General features: G+C 44.6%; 1 protein-coding gene across 1 annotated transcript in view; it reads right to left on the bottom strand.

Annotated features, from left to right (window-relative positions):
* Window positions 1–21,055, bottom strand: part of ARNT2 (aryl hydrocarbon receptor nuclear translocator 2) — a 434,272-nt gene that overhangs the window by 395,017 nt on the left and 18,200 nt on the right. Inside the window, 1 exon segment of the mRNA XM_030189838.1 lies at window positions 6,849–7,062. Coding sequence (XP_030045698.1) covers window positions 6,849–7,062 — 214 coding nt within the window.

The following is a 21,055-nucleotide window of genomic DNA, read 5'->3' as shown; positions in this document are numbered from 1 at the left end:
TTTGCACCGCTTCCATTTTTTTAACATCCTTCGCAAGATGCGGCCTCCAAAACTGAACACAATACTCCAGGTGGGGCCTCACCAACGTCTTATACAGGGGCATTAAAACCTCCCTTCTCCGGCAATGAGTTCCAGAGTCTAACCACACGCTGAGTAAAGAAAAACTTTCTCCAATTTGTTTTAAAACTACCACATTCTAATTTCATCTTGTGTCCCCTAGTTCTATTATTGTTAGAAAGCGTAAACAAACGCTTCACATCTGTCTGCTCTACCCCACTCATTATTTTGTAGACCTCTATCATATCACCCCTCAGCCGCCTTTTCTCCAGGCTAAAGAGTCCTAGCCGTCATAACCTCTCCTCATAAGGTAGTCGTCCCATCCCTTTTATCATTTTCGTCGCCCTTCTCTGCACCTTCATCTTCAGTAAAGACCAAGGCAAAGAATTAATTTAGCCTCTCTCCTATGGTCCTGTACTCCCTGAGTGCCCCTTTTAACCCTTGATGATCTAATGGTCCCACAGATTCCCTCACAGGCTTTCCAGAAAGGGGTGGATAAGTACATAAGTAGTGCCATACTGGGAAAGACCAAAGGTCCATCTAGCCCAGCATCCTGTTACCGACAGTGGCCAATCCAGGTCAAGGGCACCTGGCACGCTCCCCAAACGTAAAAACATTCCAGACAAGTTATACCTAAAAATGCGGAATTTTTCCAAGTCCATTTAATAGCGGTCTATGGACTTGTCCTTTAGGAATCTATCTAACCCCTTTTTAAACTCCGTCAAGCTAACCGCCCGTACCACGTTCTCCGGCAACGAATTCCAGAGTCTAATTACACGTTGGGTGAAGAAAAATTTTCTCCGATTCGTTTTAAATTTACCACACTGTAGCTTCAACTCATGCCCTCTAGTCCTAGTATTTTTGGATAGCGTGAACAGTCGCTTCACATCCACCCGATCCATTCCACTCATTATTTTATACACTTCTATCATATCTCCCCTCAGCCGTCTCTTCTCCAAGCTGAAAAGCCCTAGCCTTCTCAGCCTCTCTTCATAGGAAAGTCGTCCCATCCCCACTATCATTTTCGTCGCCCTTCGCTGTACCTTTTCCAATTCTACTATATCTTTTTTGAGATACGGAGACCAGTACTGAACACAATACTCCAGGTGCGGTCGCACCATGGAGCGATACAACGGCATTATAACATCCGCACACCTGGACTCCATACCCTTCCTAATAACACCCAACATTCTATTTGCTTTCCTAGCCGCAGCAGCACACTGAGCAGAAGGTTTCAGCGTATCATCGACGATATTTTATTCATTTGGATTTTGCTCATACCTTTTTCAGTAGTAGCTCAAAATATCACTCAAAAGTGCTGTCATGATTGTTTCAGTACTGAAGTGTGTTCTGCAGTGTTCTGGGATGCAGTGTTAAAACCTTATCAGAAAAGGAGGTTAATTGGTCAAAAACTACTTTCTAAAGAACTTTAGACATGAACATAAGATTTGAGACAGGACGGTAATTACTAGGGACTGAGGTCAGTGGACAGCTGCTCAATCAGAGTACCTTTTTGTAAACTGAAACAGGTCTAGATAAAAACATCTTTCTTTTTAGACATGGACGATTCTTCCTATTCGAAAAACATTGATGGCCATCCTGGAGGGCTCAGGTTCCCAATATCTTGTGGCTCCTGTAGCAGGGTCTGGAGCAGGGGCTCGCATTGAGCTCCCTGAAGGTCCAAGTGGCTGCACTTTCCAGCTTTCACAGAAAGGTGAGGTGCACCTCTCTGACTCTGCACAGGGAGGTGACTCGATCCCCGAAGGGGGTGGTTAACTTGTGCCCTCCGCTTCATCCTTCCTTTTCTTTGTGGTTCCTCAATTTGGTTCTCTGGGTGTTGTGGGGGCTCCATTCAAGCCCTTGTGCTCCGCTTCCATCAAGGACCTCACACTCAAGGCGGTGTTTCTGGTGACTATCACCTCTGCTGGGAGACACATCTGTCCTTTGTGGAGGATTTGGTGCCCTTGCATACAGTCCCATCCTTTCTGCCAAAGGTGATGTCTCTGCATGTGAATCAGATGTGCTTGGCCGCCTTCATGGCAGGGAGTTCATCTCATGTGGACTGGAGGCTCCACAAACTGGATGACCGGAAGGCACTTCTCTGGTACCTGAAGGAGATGAATGAGTTTCATCTCTCTGACCACCTCTGTCTCTTTCATGGCCCTCAGAAGGGCCAGGCAGCCTCTAAGGCTTCTATTACAAGGTGGATTGAGGCAGCAACTGAACTGAGACCACCTACATCAGTTTGGGTTGTCCGGTGCCTGAAGGACTGAAGGCCCACTTGAACCGAGCTCAGGCGGCATCCTGGGCAGAGGACTGGAATGTTACACCTGTGGAGATTTGCAGGATGGCGACATGGTCCTCACTACACTCCTCTGCTAAGCACTAAAGGTTGAATGTTCTGTCAAGAGTTTGTTTGGACTTTAGCAGAGTGGTCATTCAGGGGGGCTTGTTTACCCTCACCCATGAAGTCTGCTTGGTACATACCACACCTCGAATACTGTGTGCAATTCTGGTCACCGCATCTCAAGATGGATATAGTGGAATTAGAAAAGGTACAGAGAAGGGCAACAAAAATGATAAAGGGGATGGGAAAACTTCCCAATGAGGAAAGGCTAAAGCAGCTAGGGCTGTTCAGCTTAGAAAAAAGATGGCTGAGGGGAAATATGATACAGGTCTATAAAATAATGAGTGGAGTGGAATGGGTAGAAGCGAATCACTTGTTTACTCTTTCCAAAAATACTAGGACCAGGGGGCATGCAATGAAGCTACAAAGTAGTAAATTTAAAACGAATCAGAGAAACATTTTCTTCATTCAACATGTAATTAAACTCTGGAATTCGTTGCCACGAAAATATAGTAAAAGCAGTGACCCACCTGGGCAGCAGTGACCATCAAACGGTTTGGTTTGATATAACAGCTAAAGTGGAGAGCGGCCACTCAAAACTCAAAGTCCTGGATTTCAAGCGTGCTGACTTTAGTAAAATGGGGGAATACCTCAGGAAGGAGATGATGGGCTGGGAGGAAGTACGAGAAGTGGAAGGACAGTGGTCCAGGCTGAAAGAAGCTATAAATAGGGCCACGAACCTTTATGTAAGGAAAGTAAATAAAAGCAAGAGATAAAGGAAACCGATATGGTTCTCCAAGCAAGTGGTTGAGAAAATAAAGGCTAAAGAGTTGGCGTTCCAGAAATACAGAAAAACTCAAGAAAAGGAACACATGGAGGAATACCGGATGAAAATGAAAGAAGCCAAGAGAGAGATACGACTGGCAAAAGCACAAGCGGAAGAACAAATGGCTAGAAATGTAAGGAGGGGTGACAAAAATTTCTTCAGGTATATTAGTGAAAGGAGAATGACTAAAAAGGGAATTGTGAGACTAAAAGATACTGCAAACCGCTATGTGGAAAATGATGAAGAAAAAGCAAATTTGCTAAATAGATACTTTTGTTCTGTTTTCACAGAGGAAAATCCTGGAGAAGGACCGCATTGGACTGGAAATAGTACAATTGAGAATGAAGTGGATAGAGCACCGTTCACGGAAGAAAGTGTGTATCAACAACTTGAAAAGCTAAAGGTGGACAAAGCCATGGGACCGGACAGGATCCACCCCAGGATATTGAGGGAGCTCAGAGAGGTTTTGGCGGGTCCTCTTAAAGATTTGTTTAATATATCCTTGCAGACGGGAAAGGTTCCGAGGGATTGGAGAACGGCAGAGGTGGTCCCTCTTCACAAAAGTGGTGATAGGGAAGAAGCTGGAAACTACAGGCCAATAAGCCTCACTTCGGTTATTGGAAAAGTAATGGAAGCGATGCTGAAGGAAAGGATAGTGAATTTCCTGGAAGCCAATAAGTTGCAAGATCCGAGACAACATGGTCTTACGAAAGGGAAATCGTGCCAAACGAATCTCATTGAGTTCTTTGATTGGGTTTCAGGAGAATTGAATCAGGGACGAGCTATGGACGTAATCTACTTAGATTTCAGCAAAGCTTTTGACACGGTTCCCCACAGGAGGCTCTTAAATAAACTGGAGGGGCTGAAGATAGGACCTGAAGTGGTGAACTGGATTAGGAACTGGTTGACGGACAGACGCCAGAGGGTGGTGGTAAATGGAATTCGCTCGGAGGAGGGAAAGGTGAGTAGTGGAGTGCCTCAGGGATCGGTGCTGGGGCCGATTCTGTTCAATATATTTGTGAGTGACATTGCCGAAGGGTTAGAAGGTAAAGTTTGCCTATTTGCGGATGATACTAAGATCTGTAACAGAGTGGACACCCGGGAGGGAGTGGAAAACATGAAAAAGGATCTGAGGAAGCTAGAAGAATGGTCTAAGGTTTGGCAATTAAAATTCAATGCGAAGAAATGCAAAGTGATGCACTTAGGGAATAGAAATCCACGGGAGACGTATGTGTTAGGCGGGGAAAGTCTGATAGGTACGGACGGGGAGAGGGATCTTGGGGTGATAGTATCTGAGGATCTGAAGGCGACGAAACAGTGTGACAAGGCGATGGCCGTAGCTAGAAGGTTGTTAGGCTGTATAGAGAGAGGTGTGACCAGCAGAAGAAAGGGGGTGTTGATGCCCCTATATAAGTCATTGGTGAGGCCTTGAGTATTGTGTTCAGTTTTGGAGGTCGTATCTTGTTAAGGATGTAAAAAGATTTCAAGCGGTGCAAAGAAAAGCTACGAGAATGGTATGGGATTTGCGTTACAAGACGTATGAGGAGAGACTTGCTGAACTAAACATGTATACTCTGGAGGAAAGGAGAAACAGGGGTGATATGATGCAGACGTTCAAATATTTGAAAGGTATTAATCCGCAAACAAACCTTTTCCGGAGATGGGAAGATGGTAGAACAAGAGGACATGAAATGAGATTGAAGGGGGGCAGACTCAAGAAAAATGTCAGGAAGTATTTTTTCACGGAGAGAGTAGTGGATGCTTGGAATGCCCTCCCGCGGGAGGTGGTGGAAATGAAAACGGTAACGGAATTCAAACATGCGTGGGATAAGCATAAAGGAATCCTGTGCCTAAGGAATGGATCCTCAGGAGCTTAGTCAAGATCGGGAGGCGGGGCTGGTGGTTGGGAGGCGGGGATAGTGCTAGGCAGACTTATACGGTCTGTGCCAGAGCCGGTGGTGGGAAGCGGGACTGGTGGTTGGGAGACAGGGATAGTGCTGGACAGACTTGTACGGTCTGTGCCAGAGCCGGTGGTTGGGAGGCAGGGCTGGTGGTTGGGAGGTGAGGATAGTGCTGGGAAGACTTATACGGTCTGTGCCAGAGCCGGTGGTTGGGAGGAGGGGCTGGTGGTTTGGAGGCGGGGATAGTGCTGGGCAGACTTATACGGTCTGTGTCCTGAAGAGCACAGGTACAAATCAAAGTAGGGTATACACAAAAAGCAGCAAATATGAGTTATCTTGTTGGGCAGACTGGATGGACCGTGCAGGTCTTTTTCTGCCGTCATCTACTATGTTACAGTTAGCTTAGTGGGGTTTAAAAAAAGGTTTGGCCAGCTTCCAAAAAGAAAAGTCCATAAGCCATTATTAAAGATGGACTTGAGGAAAATCCACTGCTTATTTCTAGGATAAGCAGCATAAAATGTACTGAACTATTTCGGGATCTTGCCAGGTACTTGTAACCTGGATTGGCCACTGTTAGAAACAGGATGCTGGGCTTGATGGACCTTCGGTCTGTCCCAGTGTGGCAATACTTATGTTCTTAGAACAGTGTAAGCTGACACTAAAAAAGGAGAAATGTCTTACCTGATAATTTTCTTTTTTTTAGTCAGCATCACTGTTCTGAAATCCCACCCTTGGGAAGATCTCAGCCCAGGGTCCTAGGTATGCTCTATCTTTTCTTATTAGAAGTAAATGAAAAAGAAAAAGATTGAATTATGATTGGCAGCCATACAGGGTTACCATGAGATGGCTATTCCCTGGTATATGTAGGATAGCTAGTGTCACTCTGTGGTGTTTTACTTGCTTGCTTATCATTGCAGCTGCAGTGGTTGATGGGGCTTGGTGCATTAAAAAAAGGGACTTTCTGCTGAATGCATGTTGGATTCTTCCAGACAGCACCACACGTTACAGCTGGTGATGTCACTGGTTTTCAGTTTTTTCTACCTCCATCTGCTAGTGGGAAGGGATAACACCAACTGGTTCAGAACAGTGATACTGACTACAGAAAAGAAAATTACCAGGTAAGGCATAACTTCTCCTTTCAGTAAAGATGATTTTTCTTAAAAATAATGAAACACACAGCCATAGTATTACAGTAATTCACAATCTGAAAATAAACAGGCCATAACAACGGAAACAACTAACAATTAATCATTAGTGCACATCAGTAAAAGGAGCCCTTATTGTTTAATATATTTAATCAGCTTTGCTACCACTGTCCTTGCTACTTTTTTTGTTTTTTGCTACATATCTAAGACTGCCAAATAAAACTGGCTATTCTATACGTCACCAAAGACCGAGGGGAAGATATTCACATACCTCAAACCTGCCTTTTAAACTGCTATCTATGCAGACTCCCTGCTGATGTCTCACTACCCACCACGAGATGGCTTCTACTTCTACACATCTTACCACTAGGTCCCAGCAATATTATGCTCCCCATCAGCAGCTGACGCCAGCCCTTTGCCACTATATTGCTGACTACATTCCACTGCACCATGCCACCTTTTACATTAATCCATCCCCAAATGTAAATTAAAAATGATTCTACAATGATTTTTATACATCCACAAATAATGGTAAACACCAATTACCAGACAAAAAATACAGAAAGAAGCACCTGTTCTGTTAAAAAAGAAGGTTTATAAGCTCCATCGGTGGATTTATTTCCTGTCCCTCTCATGGATTTCATGTGTGAGACAGCCATGCGCAGAATGGTGAGTTTGTCTGGCTTGCGCGCCAGTGCACTGCATGTAGGAACCATATCAGACAGCTCTGTGATATACTGTGTCATCTTATTTCTCCGACGTCTTTCAATTTCACTGTGATTCTCTCTAAAAGAAGAATGGAACAGAGAGAAAAAAAAAACAGTACAAATGTTCACCATGACCGAGCAGTTCCCTGCTCATGTAGTCACTGACAGGCAAAGAACTAAGGCAGCTTCTGCCTGAATGCGAGATTCCAAAAATTTATTTATTTATTTGTTACATTTGTATCCCACATTTTCCCACCTATTTAAATGGCTCAGTACAGTTGCACATTACTAGAGACTGCCTGCAAATATGATCTGCCAAAGTACATGCTTTCCTTGCTTTGACTGGAAACAATCTTATTTCTATTAAAGGGTCTCATTTGCATGTTCAATGTTATAACTGAGTATCAAAAAAAATATTCCAGTGTTTGTTTCTTTCTTTAATACATACTGTACAGGTACTCAGAGCTCAAATCTGAAAAAATAGCTATAATCTGATCAATTATCATGCAATAATCTCATATTAACTGATGCCAAATATGGAAATGTTGATGCACAAGAGATCCAATATGTATCTGTCTTGGGTTTACAATTTAGCAACAAGAGGCATCATAAAGCAAATCTGCCTTTTCTCAGGAGTTATAGGTGTCTATTTTGTAAACCTTATATGCTGCCCATCTGAAAGCAATGACCTAATGATTCTTTCAGTGGCAAATATCATTCAAGCATGAGATATTTATCATAGTTTAATTTTATATAACTAAACACAAATTAACATAGAAAAAACTGACAGGAATGAACTACAGTGAAATTTGTTCATACCTGATAATTTCCTTTCCTTGAGTCCTGCTAGACCAGTGGGTTGTGCTCCCCTATCAACACATGGAGACAGAGTTCAACAACATCACTGCAGTCCTGTATCTCTTTAGTATGCTTTAGCCCAAGTTGATGCGACTACTCACTAAAAACGAAGACCCACGGATTTGAACACAAGGCAAGTAGACATCCTCTCAGGATAGGGCAACCAATGTTATTTGGGAGGGGGGGCTTAATATTCTGCAATTGCTTCTCATTGCAACCGAGAAGCTTTGAGAGAAGAGGACATTTTTCTGAAAGTGAACATTATTTTGCTCTGTGCTTTGGTAATTTAAAGATTGGGGTTTAAAACAGAAATTGTAGGTTATTGATAGACAGAATAAAAAAAAAGCAAACAAAAAGCAAAAAAGCAAATGTTATTAACTGGTCTCCATATCCTTTTCCCCATAGTTTTCGAAATTGCTTTTCCCCATGGTTTTAGAATTTGAACTTTCTGCCACACAGCATTAACAGATAGCCTCTATAAGGCACAGCAAGGCCTAGTTCAGTCTTCCTTTACTCAGATCTCACCACTGGTTTCCAGTAGAACAACAGATTATTTTTAAATTACTCAAGCTTCCTTTCAAAGCTCTCAGGATTGGCCATCCACCTTATCTATCCTCCCCCACTATCCTTTACTCACCAACCCATGCCTTCGCTCTTTGAACGATCACTGACTTGTTCTTCCCAGCCCTAAAAATACATCTCTTGATTCCACTAGGCGCTGAGCCGCCTTCTTTGCTGCACCAGCTCTATGGAACTCTCTGCCCCTTTACATTCAACCTGAACCATCTCTGAAAAAAAAATTCAAATCATAGAGAGGGTGGTGGACATGTGGAATGCCCTCCCATGGGAGGTGGTGGAGATGAAAACGGTAATGGAATTCAAACGTGCGTGGGATAAACACAAAGGAATCCTGTTTAGAAGGAATGGAGCCATGGAATCTTAGCGGAGATTAGGTGGCGACGCCGGTAATTGGGAAGCAAAACCGGTGCTGGGCAGACTTCTAGGGTCTACACCCTGATCGTGACTGAATAGATATGGATGGGCTGGAGTGTAAATTTTAAGGGGTTCCGACATTAGCTTCAGAACTTAGTACACGTGCTGGGCAGACTTCTATGGTCTGTGCCCTGAGAATGGCAAGGACAAATCAAACTCGGGTATAAAGTATCACATACCATGTAAATCACAATAGTAAATGAGGTCTACACTCGATAATCAGTCGTACTCAATACAATAGAAATTACTACCTAACTACCGTTAAAGATACATACACAATTCTTTTATTAATTCAATATATAATATACTAAAACCCAACTACAACATTAACTAACCCATGGTTATACACATAATCAATTCATTCTACATCCATCCGCTTTCTCACTCATACATTCAAACACCACTCATTAAAACATTTTTCTTTTTCAAATGCACTGTTGCTTGACTTATATCTGATGGTAACCCACTGTATTACAGAATCATAATCCAACTTCTCAAAACTCTTTCAACATCACATATTGTCACGTCTGTGGCCGTGACCACCCTCAGACTTACCTCATTTCTGGGGGCCAGCAGCTCTGCTGGCTTCTGTCTGTCTTTGTGTTAGTCTTGTCTCTGGATCTGTGTGCAGATTACTTCACTAGACCTCACCTGTGTGGGCTATGCCTCTCTAGGGAGCCAGCATCTAAGATGGCTGCCACCGGCTCTATGCCAGCTTCCAAGATGGCTTCTGCTTGTCATTCCTGTGTACTCACTTCCTATGTGTGTCAAGCCTCTCTTTGGGGTCAAGGTACTTCCTGCTTCTGTCCTGCTGCTGGTGACCTCATCAGTGAGAGCCTTCATAAGGAAGTGCTGTGCTGGCATTCTGAGCCTTTGCATTGCCAATGCCTCCGCAGTGCCTTAGGTCCCAAGGTTAGTGTGCTGTTTGCACAGTTAGCTTTCCTTGTCTTTTCTTGTGGGCTTCCAGCCCTTCTGCTTTGCTAGTTACTATCACCTGTGGGCCTTGCCTTCTGACTCAGGGTATTATTGCTCTGTGGGCTTTCAGCTCTTCTGTGTTTATTGCTCTGTGGGCTTTCAGCCCTTCTGTGTCTATTGCTCTGTGGGCTTCCATCCCTTCTGTGCCCATTGCTCTGAGGGCCTCCAGTCTATCTGCGTATATCCCTTTTACCTGTGGGCTTCCAGGCCTTCTGGGTGTATGACTGCGGCCTGGGGGTTTCCAGCCTTTCTGTGGGCTTCTAGCCTTTCTGGGTGTATCTCTCTGACCTGCAGGCTTTCAGCCTTTCTGTGTTTATTATTCTCTGTGGGCTTCTAGCCTTTCTGTTATCCCTGTGCAGTGGTGCTGCTCCCCGTCTGAGGTTGGTCAGCGGCTGATGCTGCAGCCATTTCTCTCCTTTCTATCTGTTAGCTACTGTCGCTCCAGTCTAACCCTTCCTCTGGCAAGCGTAGCTGTCATTCCCATTCCCTTGAGCTTAGCTTGTATGTAGCTCCTGTGTCCTCTTCCCTGCCTGTCTGCCTTGCTTTAGCCTAGGTACCTGGGAGCACCGCTGGATTCTGATTCCGGTTGTTCCTGTTGCTGGTTCCAGTTCTGGTTTTCCTGTAAGCCCTACCGGCTGCTCGAACCTGAGGGCTCAACCCTCGGGGAAAGGCAGCTAAGCGTAGGTGAAGCCTACTCCAGTGTGTTCCGGTCCGGTGCCTTCCAGTCCCGAGTGTTCCAGTGCAGGACTCCAGTCCGGGGTTCCAGTCCAGCCTTGTCTCTTCTCTGCTCCGAAGGTGATCTTGCCTGCCACTGCCGCTCCTCGGCCGTGGTCCAAGGACTCACGTACCCAGGGTTCCCGGGGAAGAAGCCTGACAGAATGCCAAGGCCCTCGAGAACACGACACATATTCAATAGTCTATTAGCATCACATGATGAAGTGAATATTGTTCAACTGGCCAAAACTACCAGTCTCAACATCATAAATACTTCACATATATCATCAGCTCAGTCCATCTGCTCTATATGATGGTAGTCCTGAGCCACCACAAGCTTCAATCTGTAAACATCAATAGTCTCAGACGTGTTCCATTCCAGATATAGTCATCTGATCGCTGCTGGCAATTCTTGTAAGCCTTCACATCAGCAATTCTCTAAACTTGTATATAGTCGCTCCACCAATAAACCAGGACCCGACATGGTCATGTTTCGCTATATTTAGCGCTGTCAGGGGTCTTGAATTCTGAACACAATAACAATGGGTTAACTACTCTCCCCACTCTCATACATCTATACAAATTATCATACAATTATCAAATGACTAACAAAACTAAATAAACTCTACTTACTGGCTCTTCCAGGTGGTGGGATTATCGACTACCAACGATGCGCCGGTGAGACCACCCCTAAGGACGCCCACACATGCGCATGGCTGGTTACGGGCTCTCGGGGACATTAAATACCCTAAATACTTAACCATTCAATCTCCTTATTTAACCCAGCTGGAACCACCGTATTCCATTGGAATATAAGACACTGTTCTTTTCTAAGTAATGCTAGAGGGGTAGTCCCACCCCCCTCTAATTTAACACAGTCAAGAACAACAAAATGGAACTCTTGAAGAGTATGCTGCAATTCCAGCCAATGAGCTACTATAGGGGCTTCTGTTCATGCTGTGCGTATATTACTCAAGTGCTGAGCAATTCTCAATTTTTTTTTTGTTACATTTGTACCCCGCACTTTCCCACTCATGGCAGGCTCTATGCAGCGGGCAATGGAAGTGATTTGCCCAGAGTCACAAGGAGCTGTCTGTGCTGGGAATTGAACTCAGGTCCTCAGTTCCCCAGGACCAGAGTCCACCACCCTAACCACTAGGCCACTCCTCCACTCTTGATCTTCCGGGTAGTTAAACCAATGTGCCAAAGCCCACACTTTAGTAAAATAAGGAATTTGAATTTCTTTAACTTCCATAGCATACTGGCAATATGTACATTAGTTGCATTTGCAATGACCACTCTCCACCAGTGGGATCCCACTACTCTCCTTCCTCCGGACCAATTGTTCACCTATAATCATTCCCCTGGAGAAGGCAAACCGAGGGGTTTCACTGAATGCAAGATGAATTCCCAGTAAAGGCCAATGTCAGCGTATAATGTGAATGATGTCATTAGAAGAACGCGTAAAAGGCAATACACACGTTAACGCCGTGTGTCTTTGTGTTATATTTTTCTTATTCTGTTCCCATTCACTATGATAATTAAATGCGCATTTGGCTGCCTTTTTCAATATTTTATGGGGGTAGCCCTGAACACGGAACCTGTTGACCATCATATCAGCCTGAGCACAGAATTCTTCCCTGGAGCTACACAATCTGCGTGCACGTAGCAATTGACTTGCCGGAATACTATTCTTTAATGCCCGGGGATGATGGCTGCGATAGTGGAGAACAGTGTTCCGGTCAGTACTTTTGCGGTACAATCTAGTGGTGAATTTATTATCTTCCCACCGAATCTTAATATCCAGAAAGTTGACCTCATGGAACCCAATATGATGTACAAATTTAATATGGTCACTGATCACATTCAAATACTTCAAAAATGTTGCCAATTCCGACTCAGTTCCTTGCCATATCAACAGTACATCATCAATGTACCGCAACCATTTGGCTACCCCCCAAAATATTGAGAAGTGTAAATAGCTTGTTTTTCCAATTGATCCATATACAAACACACAACAGTGGGAGTTACAGTAGCCCCCATTGCTACTCCTTTTATCTGAAGAAAAAATGTATCCTGGAACTTAAAGTAATTGTGATATATAATAAGCTTGGCCATCCTACCAAGCAACTGAATCTTGGCAGGATGTTGGATTATGATTCTGTAATACAGTGGGTTACCATCAGATATAAGTCAAGCAACAGTGCGTTGCTGCGTTCGGCGAATGGATCTGTAAGTTCAGAAGTGAAGAGAGGGCCCGGACCAGGTGGAGGGGTGGCGGCGGCTTCGAGGGGGGGGGAGCGGTGGCGACTTCGCGGGTGGAGGGGAGCGGTGGTGACCGCGGGGGGAGGAAAACCTCTATACCAGCCCGTTTTTACGGGCTCAACGGCTAGTGTACATATAACCTGTGCCTAGCCATCTATAGCTAGTATACGCTTAGCAAAGCAGAGAATAAAAAAAAACACAACTCTGAAACTAAAAAACCCCTGTACCTGGAACACCAAAGGACAAATACCAACAGTGTGCTGAAAACAGACGAGACGTCCAAGCGTCCCGCTCTGTAAAGTCTTAGAGTCAAAGAATTCTCTCCGACCCCACAACACCTTAAAGGAATAGTCGTAGCAGAACACGGCTCAAAATACTGCTGTTCATAGATACGGCTCAAAATACTGCTATGCATCGACACGGCTGCGGAATACTTCTGATAAAAGACCGGGCGGGCTCTTGACCGGTCTGGAGGGTCTAGAGGAAAGAAAATTAGCAGGTAAAGCCTAATTTCACCTTCCTCATCAACCCTCCAGACCGGTCAAGATGCTTGGGACGTACCAAAGCAGTATCCCAGCTAAGGGCGGGACCCTCGTAAAGCAGAAGACAACACAGCCGCTCCAAACCGAGCATCTTCTTTCGCCTGAACATCAAGTCTGTAATGCTTCACAAAGGAATGGAGGACCACGCCGCAGCCCTGCAAATCTCTTGCGGCGGAATAAAACTACTTTCCGCCCAAGAAGCTGCTACTCCACGAGTAGAATGTGCCTTAAGTAAAGAAGGCACCGCCCGACGCTTCAACAAATAAGCCGAAGCAATAGTCTCCTTCAACCATCTAGCCAGAGTGGCCTTGGAGGCAGCTTCTCCTCTCTTGGGACCTCCAAACAAAACAAACAACCTGTCCGAGGATCGAAAATCTTGTGTTCTGCTCAAATATGACCGCAACACGCGCCACACATCCAACTTAGCTAAACGACGCTGCGCGAAATCCCCGGCACGATCACCCAACACTGGCCACGAAATCACCTGATTGACATGAAAAGAAGACACCACCTTAGGAACAAAGGAAGGAACCGTGCGTAAAGTCACTTTCTCTTTGGCAAAAGACAGGAAAGGCTCTCTGCAAGATAAAGCCTGAAGTTCCAAAATCCTATGTGCCGAAGAAATAGCCACCAAAAAGACTGTCTTCAAAGTAAGATCCTTACACGTAATGGAAGGCAAGGGTTCAAACGGAGGCGCCACCAGAGCCTCCAAGACCAAATTTAAATCCCAAGGCGGAACCACCATCGCAGGTGAAGATTCCATACCTACTGGCGATAGATTGCAACGCATTGCCCGTGCCTTTTGACTATTTTTGTGCACCACGTTCCTGACCCTCCATACATCTATAACTTGAACAATCAACATCATCTCTAAATTTTAATTGTTTTTTTTTGTACTCTTTTCTTTTGTTCCATATATTTTACCATTGTTATTTGATCATCTCTTTGTAATAATTACCAATCTGTCTTGCACATTATGCAAGCCAGAAGTGGGGATATATTATGCAAATCCCAATTCCTAGTATTAAGAGGGTTGAAGTTGAAGCTCTGATCCCTACCAATCAGGAGATATATTTCATATATACTATTGCTATTTATGTAAATTGGCTTTTCATTATTGAACCCTTATGGGTTCGCTTTTGCTTTTGTACTTTTCTCCGTGTTTACATTGTCTTTCATTTCTCTTGACATCCATATATTATCTGACTCTTGATGGACTAATTATGATGGTGCATGCCTAGAATAAAGACATGGAAAAATCCAAGTTTGTACACCATAAATACGTCTTCAAGATCTATCCAGGCCCAAATGATGTTAGATCCCCCAAGATTGTGGCAATAATCTTTACACCTTGCAAACTACTGGATCACAAGTTTTGGGTCCATGTGAAAGATATACGGGTTTACTCAGCCACAGAACCTGAGGTTACCAGCCTAACCATCTCAAGACCAGCCACTTCCTTCAGCAGGCCAGCCTGAAAACCCAGATCTCCGTCCAGATTCTTCAGCGCTTCCACCGCCTCAACCATGGTCGATGAAAGAGAATTCAGAACGGATACTTAATTTGAGATTTACTGTTGCTGTTTATGGACATTATAGATTCATATTTTGTTTTATTTTCAGTTTAGCAGTAATCCTGTCTATATATTGAAAAGGTCTTATTTTTATTTTTATTTTCCTATTATTTCCTTTATTGTTTTAATTGTTTTTCTAAGAGTTTCCCCGTTATTCTGTTATGTAATTCAAATTGAAGTTGATATTGCTCAGATACAAGGGTAACATCAAACCCTAATACTGGCTATGATATCATAATGTAGGTGTAAACCCTGTTAGTATCAACCAGTTATGCATTTGTTTAACTTTGGTGTAGTCTTACTTAAGCTGCATGTATTTCTGTAGGTTTGACTAAGCTCCAAGTGGGGTAACGGATATATGAAATGCTTCCCATACTTCCAGGTCATTATGCATATGTCAAGATCCATGCATGACCTTGTTAATATAAATTTTCCTAGGATTCACCATTTTTGCTGTATGAGGCAACCTCATACTTGCTATCCACTTTTTAGTGCTCATGATTGGATGCTAATGATGCATAATAGTAAGGTCCAGGCATTCCGACCTGTTTAAGGATTCTGAATACCGACAACCTAAAACAGCCTGCAATCTGAGTACTAACCATATATTTGTTGAGCCCATAACAATGCTTAATCAAAACCACTATTCCTTCCCAAGATCAATGAGATAGGTACATTAGATTATCTCCCCATGCACTATGCAAAGATATAATAGAAGCCATAGAAAGACCTGAAAGTATTTATTAGCTATTACCCACATACCTATACTTCATGGGATTTTGTAGATGAACTCATGAATTTGTCCCATTCATAAAACCTTTCTCACTACAGGTTTGAGTAAGTCTCAAGACAGATGACATCAGGATTAAGCCCAAGGGATTGGGTAATATAAGGGAATTCCATATGCCCAAATAATATATCACCTGAGAATGAAGTTTCCTATCTTGCACATACCTTCTAATTTGTAAGACCAAAACTCCCCCTCTAGTTTGATAGCTTGCCACCTTCTGGAATGGATGATGACAAGTTTGACGAGCTTTGTGTCACCCCTCCCTCAGAGGGGGTGACAAGTGGGAATGTATAATTATACTACAGCAAGAGGCCCTCACTGGATGCCCACCGGAAGGGTGGAAGGCCAGATTTTAGACTCAGGCTGTAAAAATACCAGCTAGGTTTAAAAATCTATGACTGGCTGAGCAAGGACTTGCTTTTCCTGCAAGTTAATATGTGTTCTAGCTTGAGACCTACCCACTGGAATAGTGGTGGGCCAAGCTACATAGCTTTAAACAGCTGAAGAGCACTGACTAGGCCTCATTAGAATTTGGTGTGACATTCAAAAGCAGTGCAAAAGCCAAGATCAAGGAATTGATGGCTAAAATCCTAACCCAGATCACAAATGATTTGAACCTAATATATCCAAATTTAGATATCTTCATAAAAAAGTTGTTTTGTTCATGTTTTGATGCTTGGATGTCCGTATCTAAGGAAGTGATTACAAAAGGGAAGTTGCACAACAGGTGCAATACTAAAACGGAAGAGCACCTGGCCGGAGGGCATGACTCATAGATTAAGCAATATTAGAGAAAAAAATCTCTCTCCATAGACTTGTATGGTGACTAAATTGTATAAAAGCAGGGTGCATGCAAGCCCTCGGGAGAACTTTTCTCCAACGCCTCGGAAGCAGCAGAGCTCCAGTCAGCTGAATCCAGAATTTGTCTGATGAATGTACCTGATTAAAGTCTGATATGCAAATAAACTCTTCATTCTAAATGATGGTTTGTGGGCTTCACTTAATGATGAAAGGCTGTAAGTACAAATGCTTTTGCTACATCAGGCTATCATTCGCTGCATTATATAACCTGTAGCCTAAATCCAGTTGTCATAAGGCTGGTATCTATTCCTTGCCAGTGCTGAGAGGCGGACTAATGCGGGTATTTGAGACCTAACGTCTCTCTCAGTGGCAATTCCTTTTAAAACCTCATAACTCCTGGATTACCCCAGTACTAGTGTTATTTAGAGATGGAGTCAGATTGAGGTCACTCTAGCCTTCTTGGGGGGCTCGGGACCCCCCAATTCCCAACACCTCTTACCAACTTATCCAACTCTTCACCAAACAGCAAAGAGCCTTTAAACGGAAGCGAACACAACTTGACCTTGGACGCAGCATCCGCCATCCAGCCTCGCAACCACAGGGCCCGACGAGCTGCCACCGCTAGAGACATGTTCTTCGCCGAGGCCCGCAACAAATCATACAGTGCATCCGCCAAAAAGGAGGAACCCAACTCCAACTTAGCCAGATCTTGAGTCAAAGAGGCTCTATCCCCTGGCGGGCTATCTAAGAGCCGCTCCGCCCAGCGGAAACAAGCCCGCGCCACCAGACCTCCACAGACCGACGCCTGTAACGCCAGGGCCGACAAATCAAAACTGCGCTTCAGGAAAGTTTCCAATTTTCTGTCCTGAGGGTCTCGCAACACAGCCCCCCCCACCCCCGTCCACCGGAATCGCTGTGGCCTTAGTTACTGCCGTAACCACAGCATCCACGGTCGGAGGCTTGAGCGAATCTCTATCTTCCTGCGGCAGGGGATAAAGCTTAGCCATGGCCCGAGCCACCTTACACGGCGCCTCCGGCGCCTGCCACTCCTGAGTAATCATTTCTCTCAGATCCGCATTCATAGGGAAAGTACAAGACACCCGTCTGATCCCCTTAACCACGGATCCTGCTTTCCGGCCTCTACGGAGCTGCCGCCGGATCAAATTTGAGGGTCGCAGCCACCTGATCAATGAGATCCGACAATTCATCTCGTTGAAAAATGCGCCCCACCGAGGGATCCTCCCCAGGCAGCGCAAGCTCCTTATCATATCCAGCCAACGACCCCTCCTCCTCTTCTAGGAGGCTAAAGTCACCCTCCGAATCCGGAGGGGAAAAACCTTCAAACTCCTCAGACCACTCTACATGTGGTCTCTTCGCACTAGCCCCCCCCCCCCCTGTCCAAGGACTAAGGGGCTCCGCTCGGACGGCCCTGCCTGCCAAGCCTGATATAAACTCCAAATGAAATCCGGGGGAAAACCGATCCTACCTGAGGCATCACCCCCCAAAGGCACTGGAAATTGGCTGCCCGGCAGTCCTCCGACTCTCTCGGGCCCGTGCAGCGCCGAATCCAAAATGGCGGCGGTTCCCCCCAAAATCGGAACCGCCGCAGGGCCGCTATTCAAGGGACGCAAGCCGCGGGAACCTCCGCCGCCAACACCGGTGGGACGGAGGATTGAGGCTTCGGTTCCCAGCAAAAACGGCAAACGCTCCCCACCGCGTCAACGCCCCAACGCGCACACGACCGGCACCGCAGCGGTTTCCCCGACATTTTTCCAAGCCCAGCTGACCGCCAAAACAAGTGCCCCAATTGTAAGTACCAAGAAACTCACCCGAGCAGGAAAACTCAGCGTCTTATTCACAGCTGAACAGCTCTGAGGCTCCGGAGTGCAGCTCCAATAGCTCTCACCAAAGTTTGGGCCTTTCTCGACTCTTTTTTTTTTTCAATAAAACTTTACTGCAGCCTTTAGTTTGAGCCCTGCTGCTGCTAAAACCATCCGGCACTCAATGCTGCAGTATGACAAACTGCAGCCGAGGCACAAAGCTGCCCAAACGGAGAGCCAGCTCGGGGGAGGGACCTGGCCACCCGGGTGTGACACCCCAAAGGGGACAAAGACGGGCCCCAGCGGACCCGCAACCCCTAGCACACCAAAATCTTCCAGGTACAGGGATCCACCAAAACCAGCAGAGAACAAAAGAAAATAATAAAAATAAACACAACAACCTATCCAGACCGGGCAAGTTGCACAGGCTGCCTGTCTACCCTCTGCTGAGACTGAGAAAATACTGGCTATAGATGGCTAGGCATAGGTTATATGTACATAGTTTCAAGTTTAGTGTTCTCAGTCTCCCTCTGCTGGTAGGCGAGCATAACCCAAGCGTCTTGACCGGTCTGGAGGGTTGATGAGGAAAGTTAAATGCTAACATGGGTACTTACTCCAGAGATTATATCAAATCTGATCATATTATGTTCGCTGTTATCAAGTGGCCTCAGCGCCACTACCTCCTGCACCAGATCATGCTCTCCGCTAAGGACTAGGTCTAGAATTGTTCCCCCTCTGGTTGGTTCCTGGACCAGCTTCTCCATAAAGCAGTCCTTGATTCTGAAGAATTTTACCTCCCTACAATGCCCTGATAGTACATTTACCCAATCAATATCAGTGTACTTGAAATCACTCATTATGATTCTGCTACCCATTTGTTAGCCTCCCTATTTCTGATAACATTTCTGCTCTGTCTGTTTACCCAGGCCAGGAGGATGGTAGTACAACGCCTATCACTATCTTTTTTCCCCTTTACACATGGAATTTCTGTACATAGGGATTTCAAGATGTGTTTTGTGTCCTGCAGAATCTTTAGTCTATTACATTCAAGATTCTCTTTAAAGTATAATGCTACCCCCTCCACCAATTTGATCCACCCTATCACTGCAATATAATTTGTACCCTGGTATGATAGTGTCCCATTGGTTATCTTCCTTCCACCAGGTATTGGAGAAGTCTATTATATCTAGCTTTTTTATTTAGTACAACATATTCTAACTCTCCCATCTTATGTCTTAGGCTTCTGGGCATTTGCATGCAGACATTCCAAACAATGGATCAGGACTCTATGCACATCCAACACATGAAAAAAAAGAAAAAAACTCTACAGCTTTCCCTCTCTTGGAAAAGGCTGGAAGACACACTTACAGATTCAAATGAAACAGAGACACTACCTTAGACAAAAACAACAGCATTGTCTATGACACTGATTCTTCCCAAATGGAAAGGTAGGGATGTCTGAAGGATAAGGCTCATAAATTTATTTATTTATCGCATTTGTACCCCACATTATCCCACCTTTTTGCAGGCTCAATGTGGCTTACAGAGTAAGGTTATGATAGAGTCAAGACATGATTTAAATACAGTTGATCATAAGCTGAGGTAGAAGAGGATTTAGATGGGTGGATGTTGGGTAGGTTGTGTGAGAAGTGTTTTAGGTGTGTTTGGGTGGATTGGGGGATGATTTGTGTCATTGAGGGTGACTTTTGTAAGCTTTGTTAAAGAGGTGTGTTTTCAGAGCTTTGCGGAAGCTGGTTAGATTGTTCATTGTTTTCAGGGTCTTGGGTAGCGCATTCCAAAACTGTGTGCTTTTGTATGCGAAGGTCGTAGCATAGGCCTGTTTGTATTTCACTCCTTTGCAACTGGGGAAATTCAGATTTAGGAATTTGCGGGCCGATCTTTTGGCGTTTCTGGGCGGTAGGTCCACTAGGTTTAGCATATAAAGTGGGGCATCTGCATGAATGATTTTGTGCATGGTTGTGCAGATTTTGAACTCAATTCGTTCCTTGAGCGGAAGCCAATGTAGTTTCTCTCTTAGGGGCTTCGCACTTTCATATTTAGGTTTTCCAAAGATGAGTCTAGCTGCCGTTTTTTGGGTTGTTTGGAGTTTTTTAATGGTCTGTTCTTTACAGCCTACGTACAGAGCGTTGCAGTAGTCCAGGTGGCTTATAACTAGTGACTGTACTAGGGTGCTAAAGATGTTTCTTGGGAAAAAAGGTTTAATTCTTTTGGGTTTCCACATCGATTGGAACATTTTTTTCGTTGTGTTCTTCACGTGGGTATCAAGTGTGAGGTTTCAATCAATGGTGACTCCAAGAATTTTCAGGTTTCAGAAATAGGAAGTGTGCAGTGAGGTGTGTTTATAGTGGAGTAATTGTTTGTATTGTATTGGGAAGTGAGAACTAGGCATTGGGTTTTTTCTGCGTTGAGCTTTAACCGGAATGAGTCCGCCCATGAGTGCATGATCTGGAAGCTCTGGTTGATCTCGTTGGTTATTTCGTTTAAGTCCTTCTTAAACGGGATGTAGATTGTGATGTCCTCAGCATATATGGAGAAATTAGACCTTACCTGCTAATTTGCTTTTCTTTAGTCCCTCCGGACCGGACCAGGATTGGACTCTTGGGTTGTGCTCGCCTACCAGCAGGTGGAGACTGAGAAAAACTTGTGACTCTTGAGAGCCAATAAGAGCCCTGGTCATGTGACCCTAGCCTCAGTATTTGACTAACCAAGCAGAAAAGAAA

The sequence above is a fragment of the Microcaecilia unicolor genome, chromosome 1, assembly GCF_901765095.1.
Source record: "Microcaecilia unicolor chromosome 1, aMicUni1.1, whole genome shotgun sequence".
Classification (NCBI taxonomy): Eukaryota; Metazoa; Chordata; class Amphibia; order Gymnophiona; family Siphonopidae; genus Microcaecilia; species Microcaecilia unicolor.
The sequence above is the reverse complement of the archived record's forward strand: the minus strand, read 5'-3'. Positions and strand labels throughout refer to the sequence as shown.